The sequence below is a fragment of the Vipera ursinii genome (genome assembly GCF_947247035.1).
Source record: "Vipera ursinii genome assembly, chromosome: 1".
Taxonomy (NCBI): Eukaryota; Metazoa; Chordata; class Lepidosauria; order Squamata; family Viperidae; genus Vipera; species Vipera ursinii.
Window position 1 is genome coordinate 174,834,365 of NC_139512.1, and position 12,050 is coordinate 174,846,414.

At 39.5% G+C, this 12,050-nt stretch overlaps 1 protein-coding gene across 1 annotated transcript in view; it reads left to right on the plus strand.

The window, feature by feature from the left end:
* The window catches only part of AOX1 (aldehyde oxidase 1), a 66,225-nt gene that overhangs the window by 12,196 nt on the left and 41,979 nt on the right, over positions 1 to 12,050 (plus strand). The window contains exons 8-15 of the mRNA XM_083349983.1: positions 1,079 to 1,159; positions 2,568 to 2,712; positions 3,853 to 3,945; positions 5,703 to 5,854; positions 7,238 to 7,331; positions 8,183 to 8,292; positions 8,791 to 8,975; positions 11,142 to 11,304. Of these exons, the coding sequence (XP_083206109.1) occupies positions 1,079 to 1,159; positions 2,568 to 2,712; positions 3,853 to 3,945; positions 5,703 to 5,854; positions 7,238 to 7,331; positions 8,183 to 8,292; positions 8,791 to 8,975; positions 11,142 to 11,304 (1,023 nt within the window). The remainder of the gene's footprint in view (positions 1 to 1,078; positions 1,160 to 2,567; positions 2,713 to 3,852; positions 3,946 to 5,702; positions 5,855 to 7,237; positions 7,332 to 8,182; positions 8,293 to 8,790; positions 8,976 to 11,141; positions 11,305 to 12,050) is intronic.

The following is a 12,050-nucleotide window of genomic DNA, read 5'->3' on the forward strand; positions in this document are numbered from 1 at the left end:
AAGGATAGATCTCAAAAAAATTATTTGCACTGTTCCCAGCGCATCCTTCTTCCCATAAATTTCTACTTGTGCCCCATTAAACATCTGGGCCAGTGATTTGATCTCAAAAAGTTTGAATGGCACAGGATTAATTCTCCTCCATTGGTATAAAAGCAGCACATAATAGCAATTGTCGATCTAAGAGCTGACTGCATTATGCGATACTGATGTGATTTCCAGGTGCTTTTAGAGCGGAAAACCAGCCTAAACGCAGCAACACATCCTAACCTGTGCCCTTCTACTCTTCAGGTTTGCTGGGTGGCTCTTTAGCAAGATCAGAATTTTACATTAATCAAAATTAAGAACCAGGTGATTTTTCTCTGAAGTACCACAATACTACTACTATTGCTCTTTTCAGCCCCATTTGGGGTTTATAAAATTACGGCAGCAGCAACAGCATAGAGGAGTAGAGGACCCAGATTGTTGGGGGCAATAAGCTGACTTTGTAATAATGCCGCTTGGGGGGGGGAAAGCCCTAATAAGCAGGCATATACAGAGAATGAAGGCTATTGCTAAGCACATTGGTTTGTGCTTAAATTGTAAGCCGCCCTGAGTCTTCGGAGAAGGGCGGGATATAAATGGGATTAAAATAAAAAAATAATAAATAAATAAAAATTTGGCACCCTGCTTGTTATCCATGTGGAAATCTGGATTACGAAGAAGAAGGTCTGCTACTGAACCGACATCCAAGTTAAAAAGAAGAGGGCAAGAGTACATCTCCATTCACCGCTTTCTGAACACTTACTGTGCCAGAGAGGGATCCTTGGGGTATTGCATTCACTCTTAAGGTGAGGTTTAATATCTGTGTAGAAAGAGGAGGCACTTGTTAATAGTTGTATTTTTAAAAATTTTTTTGCCAGGGGGCATTCCTGGAAATTGAAACAAAGGCATGTTTGAAGTCTAGAAAGCCCATGAAAAGGCAGGAGTTCTCTTTATGAGTGTAGTTTTTTGTACCAGATGGTGGAGTACAAAAATATGGTCTATTGTTGATTATCATTCTCTGAATCCTGCCGGCTCATCTTGGATAATTTTCTTTTAGATGTGTTCAGGCCTATGTAAACCAGAAAAATTCTATCCCAGGGATCCGACCCAGGATTACATATTTCCTCCTGAACTAATGGTAGGAGATCAATCTTTTCTCCAGCTTGTAAAGTTCATGCAATCATTTACAAGATTTCCTGTACTGTAGCCTATTGACGTGAGATGCTGTAGGTCAGTGATGGCAAACCTTTTAGAGACCGAGTGCCCAAACTGCAACCCAAAACCCACTTATGTGTCATCGGGTGCCGGGTGGGCATGGCCCATTGGTTAGGTGTGGCTGCGGTGGTAATTGCAGACTGGGCAGGACTAAAAAGGTTCAATCAATCAATTCCAACTTTGCCAGATCTATTTTTTTCCTGCAAGAAGTTGAAATTGAATCGATTGAACCTTTTTTTTTTTTGCACACAGCAGTGGAGGCCTAAAGCGAAAAAGTTTTATAAAACCCAGTTGAAGGCCTAGGACTGGGGCGACAGTGCGCGTGCCCACAGAGAGGGCTCTGCATGCCACCTGTGGCACTCGTGGCATAGGTTTGCCACCACTGCTCTAGATGGAACTCCATGGTATGATAAAGCAGCATTTTTTTTCTAATTCTGGCCCATTCTCCTGATTATAATTGGCTCCCCTCAATTCACTGCTTTTCGTTTCCATTTTTATGGCATCTTTTTTTGGCAACTACTTTCTCCACGTTCCCAAATTTTGTTGTTGTTTTTTTCAATCGTTGATATCTACCAATATTGTATGGCTAATTGTTAAATACAATTTTAAGTCTGTAGAACTTTCAATGCAGTATTTATCCTGATTTTTTTTCCTTTAACTATGAGCAGGCCAAAAGTTAGCAGAGAAGACGTTCAGAGCTGACTTCTTTGTTTAAAAAAGTATAGGGAACATTTTTCATTGAGCAGCCACACAACTGCACATTGAAAATGACCAATGTTTATTTTTAAATCTCTGTCCCCGCTGCAGAAGTATACGTGGCTTTTATCAACCAGCCTTTTAAAACAAAACATAGTATAAAGCTGCAGTTTTCATGGATTGCAAACAGAAACAAAAAAGTTGTTGGGCTCACATGGTGACCAAACCATCAATGCAAAGTAACAAATGTGCAGGATTGCACAGACATTATTTAAATCCCTTTTGAAAAGCAAACCTGAAGCTCCCCCACTAAGTGCCACTTGTCCTGTAACAATAATTGCACAGGTACCTTGTGGCACATGATTCCCATGTTCATGCAAAAGAAATGTGGCTCTCCTGCAGTAAGAACGATGGATAGGGATGAATGCTACTAGACTGAGTTATACGTATAGTAGTTACTGCTGTGTCCATTAATCCATGCCCATCAAGCAGCAACTCATTGGATATGTCACAAGCACAGAAGAGACACAGAAACAGTAGATGCTCTGAAGGAGATTCTGCTCTGTGTAAAAGACCACTAATTAAGTAACACAAAGGGTATGTACAGTCTCCGTCAGTGTTGCCTTTCCTCACAGAGAATGGCTGAAGAGAACAGGAGGAAAACTCTGGTTTTCAATGGAAAAAGGACAACATGGATTTCTCCAGCATCTCTAGAAGAACTTCTCCAGCTGAAAGCTACCTACCTACAAGCACCTCTTGTTATAGGAAATACATGTGTAGGTAAGTAGATCGAGCCCCACATGTCACATGGTCAGACATGAGGGAACGTGCTCTGATGGAATACATTCACTGAGAAGAAGCTCCTGGGTACCCACCCTTCCTGTACATGTATATATGTGGGTGGTATGGATAGACTATTGCAGTAATAGAAAACAGAAATTGCTGGCACATTGAGCTCTTCACTGGTGATACAAAACATTACAAGCTACCTTTTTAAAGACAATTTACCAGGTATGGACTTAAACAAGCAGGAGAATGAAGTAACAGAAAGAGCTGTATCATGATAGGGAACCAGGTGGGAATGTAATTTGAATATGCTTTATTTACAAAACCAATTCCAAACTCCCTGATACAGAAAATGGGCATGTGGAGAAAGTTATGGCTTTTATTGTTTTTACAACTGAAACATCCGATTTTCTTTAATCAAAGGAGATAATTAAAAATGTGATTCCCTTACTTTGCCAGAAGATAAATCAATGTGAACACAAACTATCTAATCAGGTTCCACGTAGGTTGAGTTTATTTATTTATTTATCTATCTATCTATCTATCTATCTATCTATCTATCTATCTATCTATCTATCTATTTATTTATTTATTTATTTATTTATTTATTTATTTATTTATTTATGGGACTTATATGCCGCCCTATCTCCCGAAGGACTCAGGGCGGCTAACAATAATAAAAATACAGCAATGCAAAAGTCAAAAAGAATTAAACTAACAGCCCCAATAAAATAATTAAAATTAATGAATTAAAATTTAAAAACATTTTAAAAATCCCTATCATCAGTCCAGGTCAGCCTGATGGAAAAGGAATGTTTTAGAGTTATCCTTCTCTAGCTGTCTAAAACAGCTCTCTGAGGATAGAAGTAGACATGATGGTGGCAGTCCGGTTTTTAAGCTCAGCAGTACAAAAGAACAGCCTGAATGGCTTAAGAGTTATTATGTACTGTACTTATATGCTCACTCCTTTTCTCTCAAAAGTTTGTATGTTACTTCTGGTTGTCTCCAGAACTCATTCCAGTTTCATCTGGCAGCTACTCTGCACAGCAAACATTTGCATAGATTGCTTCTGCTGCCCAAGGTTTGGTTTTGCCTTCTCTTTCTGGCCTCTGATTCTAATTTTCTCCCTATTAGGACTTGATAGGAAACTTCTGGATGTTTATTATCCCGTTTTCCTCCATCCTGTAAGGGTTCCAGAACTGCATGTCACCAGCATTAAAGACAACGGTACGTCTCTGTTGTGGGACATGTCCATTTTAAATAAGGGGCAAAAGTGATTGGAGAATGATACAAGATATATTTTTCACAAGTAGTCCTCATTTAGTGACCATAAGTGGAGCTGGTAACGTGATCATTAAGTAAGTGAAACCATGAGTATGTGAAACCATGACTATGCTTATGATCTTACTTCAGCTTTTTTTTACTTTACAGACCTGCAAAGGTTGTAAATGTGAGGATCGGTTATGTTACTTTTTCATCACCATTGTAATTATGAACCATTGTTAATTGAGGCAGTCACTAAACAGTGTCTAGCGTGCATAAACTACAATAATCAGCAAGCTCCTTGCCAAAGAACTGAAGATGGTCTTCAAATAAAGAAAGGTTTAGATTTAGAATGTACAGGTGGTTTTTGCTTAATGACTGTTCATTCAGTGGGCATTCAAAGTTATGGTGGTACTGAATGAATGGCCTGGTCCCCAAAGTTACAGCAGTTGTAATTCCCCTGTAGTCACTTAATCAAAATTCTTGGCCCACTGCACGTATGACCACAGAGGCAATTCTATTACCCCACCTGCCTGTTTCCCCCCCATCCCCCATCCTTGCAAAGTGGCACTCCTCAGTGGTAGTGGTAGCACATGTAGTGCTGGGTCTGAAGTAAAGACCTGGGGCCTTCTGCAGTCTCATCTGGCTTCCATCATATCCTGGCCACTACTTCTGCTGTAGTATTCCTGGCACTGCTAAGGAGTACCACCTCAAACCTTAACCCATGGCCAGCTACCACAGCACTGCAGCACAAAGCCCCATATGCCCCTGATATTCTATGTGCTCCATTGGCCTGCTGCCCCCAGCTGAACTTGCTGTCTTCCTCTGCTGTGGACAAGGCATACCCAGCCTGGCCCAATATGAGTAGTTGCATGCACATAATGTTGTGATTCAGGGTCACCCTGTGGGTTCGGCAGTTGGGTCGGACGATTCAGAGGAGGAGGAGGGGGGTGTTGGAGAGCTTGCTGAGAATAATATTGAGGCTCCACAGAGCCCTCAGCCAGGCCTCTCCCATCTGGTCACAACGCAGACCCAGCTGTGTGAGCCTGACAGCGTGGATGAAGATGACCCACAGCTGGCCCTGTTCAAGGACGCCCGACGCAGGAGGCAGTCAATCAGGAGTAAACAGAGGAAGGCAATGGGGCACCTCGGAAGGAGGCAGAGAGAAGCCATGCCCTGAGCTGTTTAAAAGGGGAATGTGTGGGAGGGCTGGTTTGCTGAAGGCAACCGTTTGAGTAGCTCCTGTTTCATGGTTCGTGTTTGCTCTCTTTGCTCTGTTTGCTGTTTTATGTTAATAAATTTGGCAGGCTTAGTTCCAGCCTCTTGCCTTCTTGTAAAGGGGTTGTCCCTGCCTTTTCTGCAGGGCCGGTAGCAGGCTGGTACAGAACACATAAACATCATTTTCTCTCATATACATTCTTTAGCAGAGTAGGCTTTACTTGTTATTCCGTTGTAAAGGCTGCATATCACATCATATCCGATGTAATGATGGCACATAAATATGACTGAGATTGCAAATCTGTTTGTTTGTTTGTTTATCTGTCTGTCTGTCTGTCTGTCTATCTGTCTATCTATCTATCTATCTATCTATCTATCTATCTATCTATCTATCTATCATCTAAGTATCACTGAGTTCAGTGGACATTATGCATTGTTATTGTTACTGTTATTGTTTCTAATCTTCCCAGTAATCATGTTCTTTAAAATTTCTTTGATTTCAGGCATACTAATAGGAGCAGCAGTCCGCTTTGTCCAGTTGAGAGACTTCCTATTAAGCATTGTCTCGGATCTCCCAACAGAGAAGACCAAGATTTACTGTACCCTCTTGAAGCAACTGAGGACTCTGGCTGGAGAACAGATCAGAAGTCTGGCTGTGTGTTTTCTACATGATTTTTGATCCCAATATGCATATCACTTCATCTCATTAGCTCTACATGTCTCTACAAGCTATTCCGCAGCCTGTCATTATCTCCAGAGAATATAAGAGTAGGATTCCCTGATTTCTAGCAGGGACTCCTGCCTACCGGTCAAAAGGTGTCAGGCCAATTGTGAGAGGAGAAATATCTATGTAATATTTTTCTTCCCCAATCTATGGAGAAAGATCCACTAGCAGGACAGTACCCACCCCCATATTCAATGCACAAGTTGTTCTGATATCAAGCTTACAGATTTACAAGTCCACCTATTGGCCCCAACCAAGAACCCCAATGTAGCAGTTGAGATTATAATGGTAAAATTGTTTTGCAGGTCTTTTCTTTTAAGAGTTAAAGAGGACTTCTTGAGTGATTAATTGATTGCAAGTTACGCAAACCAATCCAGTATTCATGTGACCCAAGAATGTAATTATTCCTAACCGCAAATGACAAAATGTGCATTGTGACAACACAATACAATTTCTGCCCTTTTGTATTTGCATTGCAATGTTGTATGGAAATATGTAAAGGGTGAAAACTCCATTATCACAGTTTTCATGACGTCCCCTCAGGAGGCTCTCCTATAAATATCTATACACAAGAAAATGTTATAAAGCATAATGGGAAAAGTTACAATATGAATTAAAATAATTTAGACAGTAAAGCTGAGGTAATTTTTATTGAATATGTTTCAGTATGTTGGCTGCACTAATTTTCAGCTATAATTTAGGAGACATACAGTATATATTAATAGATCCCACTGAATTTAGTGGGTTGGCTTCTGAATACAGATGTACAAGATTTTACTGCCAACATTTGAAAATTACTTTTATTATTGAACAAGGATAAAATTGTTCTTACTATCGAATAGGGCTAATTCACTAACTTCATACACTATGAATAAAAAAGACCTCTACTTTCTGATCATTATGTTCAAATCTGTATAGAGATGTGAACAAGAAGCAAATAAGCCTTACTCCTTAGTCTTTAGGACAGGGGTGTCAAACTCAATTTCATTGAGGGCCGCATCAGCATTGTGGTTGCCCTCAGGGGGCCGGGTGGGTATGGCCAGGGTGGGCGTGGCCTACTGGGTGGGCGTGGCTAGAGTGCTTATGGCCTACTGGGTGGCCGTGGCCAGCTCTACATCGTTCGCATCAAGGGTGCCTATGGGGGCCTGGGCAGGAGTGGGACAGATCTGAGGGTCTCTGGCAGAAGGAGGGTCACTGGGCCAGGACCAAGGCAGTGGGGACCCTTCCCTCACTGTTTCCAGGATGGCTTCGCGGGCCGCATGAAACCACTTCGCGGGCCGGATCCGGCCCCCGGGCCTTGTGTTTGACATGTCTGCTTTAGGAGGACACATTGTAAGCAGAGGATCCACGTGGGATTTGAACCCTGTCCTGGCAGCTGGGAAAGCTATTCTCTATGTGGCATCAGAAGGTAAATACAGAGAATCCTGATATTTTATATTTATGCGGTGTGCGAACTAGACTCCCTAACCTTGTGCACCCCATCTGTGTTGGGCCAACTCAACATACTAGCTGTGAATTCTGAAGTTCTAGTCCCAGCACAACTAGAGGGCACCTGGTATATGGGAAGGCTGGTATAGTCTCACAAGATTATGAGGAAATATTACAATTACAAACATTATAAGTGTTACTAGTGACCTCTCACATTTTAAATGCTAGAAATAAATTAAAGCATGCCTAATTGGTCTCAGCCCTTATTGGATGCTGCAAACAGCAGCAATTCCTAAACAGGAAAGGAAAAAGGAAAAGGAAAAGGAAAGGAAAGGAAAGGAAAGGAAAGGAAAGGAAAGGAAAGGAAAGGAAAGGAAAGGAAAGGAAAAAAGGAAAGGAAAGGAAAGACTTGCACTTAAGAAATGTACTTTATTCTTAAAACCTTGAAATCGTCTCTTTATGTCATCAACTAAGGTGATATTCTCTTCACTAGTAGGATAAAATGTAGAACAATGGCCAAATTGCAGAACATATGGTTAAAATAATAAACAAACAAATTTTGCCCGAAGAATCTCCACTCCTGCAGGCATATACAGTAGATTGGAACATAGAGAACTCTGGGTACAGTGTCAGTGGGAATCAGAGATCATAGCCAACAAATCTAGAAAGAAGCAGTCATATAAATGCGAAGAATTATTCAAAATAATAAAATAATTCATTACCCGCATAAATGCTTCTCTTGGGCATATGAGCATTTTTCTCTTTCGTGTGGTAGGTAAGCCCCCTGTCTGACAGAGCACTTTCTCTAAAAATTGTTACTTGCTCTATCAGGTGGTACACGGGAGATTCCACTAAATGATGAATTCCTTGAACGAATGCCTCAAGCAGACCTTTTGGAAAATGAAGTCATTGTCTCCGTTTTTATTCCATTCTCAAAGGAAGTAAGTCCATGCATTTGTCTCCATCTCTGATCATCTTTATAGCCTGTGGAAAGTTTAGCATGCACAGCCTTGAGAACTAATCACGCGTTGTGGTATACTTTGTCCAGCCCAGGCTGAGATTTTTCTCTCTTTTCTTTCCACTATGCTAGCATACATGATCCAACCATTTTAGAAAACTGCTCCTCCCATTATTCAGAGTAGAAGCTGAAACTGAACAAAGGTTGGATGGAGGGGAAATTCTGGAGAGATGGAGTGGGGATTAGGTGGGTTAAAGTAACATTATTCATAGGACTGCAATATTAGTAGTTTGGTTCAATGTCTTCGTGACATTTTCTTCTTTAAAAGCATGAATAATGCCACGTATCGCTTGGCTCTTGTTTCTCTCATAGGAAGTTATTTTCAGAATAAGCATTTTTCCCCCCACATGTGAACTAAAGAATGGAGAGCATTTCAGTGCGTAGAGGAAACAGTCAGATTTCTCTTTCTTCCATCTACCAGAATGAATTTATATCAGCCTTCCGACAGGCAGATCGTAGAAGAAATGCACTGTCGGTGACAAATTCTGCAATGAAAGTCCTTTTCCAGTCAGGCACAGATGTCATTCAGGACCTATCAATTTTATATGGAGGTATTGATTGTACAACTGTGAGTGCAAGGAATTCCTGCCAGAAGCTCATTGGAAGGTATACAGTCAATGGTGCTATTTACTATTTATATAAATGGCAACCCCAGAACATAGGCTAATGGAATTGTGGTTAAGCAGCATCTATTCTAATATCATGAAAAGAAATGTTCCTTCCCTGGTAGGATGGCCCCTTGTTTTCTTCCTTCTGAACTCTCTAAGGTTCTCCCGAGGGTTCTTCCAACTTTTTTTGGACAGATTTAAGAGGTTCCAAGAAGAGGAAATTTGAACAACCAATAATTTCTGCAATGTTAGACAGCACTGATTCCAGGTAGTCCTCGACTTACAACATTCATTTAGTGACCTTTCAAAGTTACCGCAGCACTGAAAAAAGAGACTAATCGTTGGTTTTAACACTTATGACTGTTGCAGCATCCCCAAGATCATATGATCAGAATTCAGGCACATGACAGCTGGCTTGTATTTATGACAGTTGCCCTTTCCTAGGGGCACATGACTGCCATTTGCAATCTTCCCAACTGGCTTCTGACAATCAAAGTCAAGAGGAGAAGACAGATTTGTTTAACAATGCATGATTCACTTAACAACTGCACTGATTTGCTTAAAAACTGTGGCAAAAAGGGTTGTAAAATGGGGCAAACTCACATAACTGTCTTGCTTTGCAATGTAAATCTTGGGCTCAGTTGTGGTTGTAAGACGAGGACTACCTATATAATGCATTGGTCCACAAGTTGTACTATAAATACTTCTTTTTTTAAAAAAAAAAGTTGAATTACCGGTACTTCTGTTTCAAAATGGATTTTGAATATTTGGGAAAGTACTTCTTTAAAATATTCTTGCTGAACTGAATTAAGAGAAATGAGAACTTCAACTTTTCTATGCACCTGCACTGCAAGGTAAAAGGTACATTTGCTTTCTTGTTTTTTAAATAGCCAAGTTGATGGGAAAGATTTTTTTTAATGTAATATTGACCCAACGATCACAGGACTATAAAGTATGTCATATCATTTCATTGTCAGGGCTGAGGCAGTATCTTCTGCACTCAAAAAATAAATATTAGATTTGTAAAATATCATAATACCCCACAAAGATATAAGGATGATGCCCTCTCTCCTAGGGTTCACAAACGTTTTGAAAACCTGACTTTGGTCCCAAATGGTTTTTGATTTATAAAGCCCCTGTTTTGTTTTGTTTTGTAGATAGTGTTGTTTATCAAATTATTTTAGTCTGTCTGATTTTATGTTTTTAGCTGTTTTTATTATTTTTCTAGTTTGCATGCTGCTCAGAGTCTGGAATCACACATATTATATTACATTGGCCGCCCAATTTCAAACTCTGGAATTAAGAGGCCAGTAAATATAATAATAGTAATAGATTAATAGAATAAAAACAAATAATTGGAAAAGATCAGAATCTGAAAATCAAAATTGAAAGATTATAAATCAACTATGGTGGTACCACTGATTAATGGCATACTTAGTATCACACCAAAAAATCTTGGACAGCACTTAGAAAATCTGTGCATTAACAAAATTTCCATCTGTCAATTACAAAAAGCCACATTCCTTGGATTCACATATATACTACACTGTACATTAAAACAGGTTCTAGGTTCTTTGGAAGAATTTAATGCGTATGAAGTTTAAAACTGTAATTTCACATTGATGTGTATAATAATAATTCAAATAACAAAATCTGCCTATCCCAGATCCTTGGGAAGGACATGATAGGTGAATAAAAATTCCAAATCCAGTCTAAATAGCTGATGTTTCCTGTACATTTCCCAAATCTGTTCCAGAAGACTCTCCACATTCACTGACGTAGACATTTCCATAGGAGAACAATGCTATATTACTAACTTTATGTATGCTAATAATTATCCCAAAATAAAAGCACAGAATTAGCTCTGGATTCTTAAAAAGTTTACCATGTAAATTTTGAATTTGTCATTGCAATATTCAATAGTACCGATACAACTATCAACAATGCTGTAAGCAGTGATGTTATAGAGTGCATGTACGCAACTTACAATCGCAACTGAGCCCAAAATTTTTGTTGCATGGTGAAACATTTGTTAAGTGAGTTTTGCCCCATTCTACGAGGAGGACTACCTGTATTTGGAGGGGGTTTATCACTGCTCATCCAATTTTTTCCTACTGTACTTGGTTCATTTAAGCATGCTTGGTTTATAACTTTTCCCTCCCAGAAACTGGAATGAACAGATGCTGAATGAAGCTTGCAAGTTAATTCTTGAAGAAATCACACTCTCTCCCTCAGCACCTGGTGGAAAAGTAGAATACAGACGCACTATGCTTATCAGTTTCTTCTTCCGATTCTATCTGAACGTACTACACAATTTAAGAAACATGGTAAATAATAAACTTTCTGTATACCCGAACAGTTTTTCCTTGGAGGATAAGATTGCTCTGAGTAGATCACTGACAACATGAAGTGTGTGAGTTGGTGGCCCGGGACTTGTTTTCCTTTATGGGCAAGCTCAGTAATAGGTGTGTGCTTGGACTGCCATCTTTCCCACCAAACTTTCTTGTTGTAATATTAAAATCAGATGGGCCTGTCTACATTAACTGTTAATTAATTTAGCTTCTTCTTCACAAAATAATCAGTGTTTATCAAATATCAAAATGCCTCAATGATTTGATAAAGCAGCATTTTCTATAAAGTAGGAAAGCAGTATCAGCAATTTGACGATATAGGTACCCCTAGTGGCTAAGAATAGAAATGTAACCAATAAGCATTTCACTTCATCAGTTACATTTACACAAAAAGGTTTAGGACTACAATGGGGACACAGAAAATTGTAACTCTACTGCCATCTAGTCATTGTCTGAATTTGAACAGCTGAGATATGGTATTCCTAGGAAGCTTAATGAAGAACAGCTGTGTGAATTAGACTTAGGTCTCAGCAAATGCTATACTTTCTCACAGTAATTATTTATCATGCTTGCACATAAGCTGACATCAGTTTACCTATACATGTAAACACCATATTGTACTTCTGAGAATAAACCTAGACTTTCATAAGCATATGTATCTGTCCTTTGACTCCAGTTTTCCACTCTAAAACACATCCATATATAAAAAGTCATCTATTAGG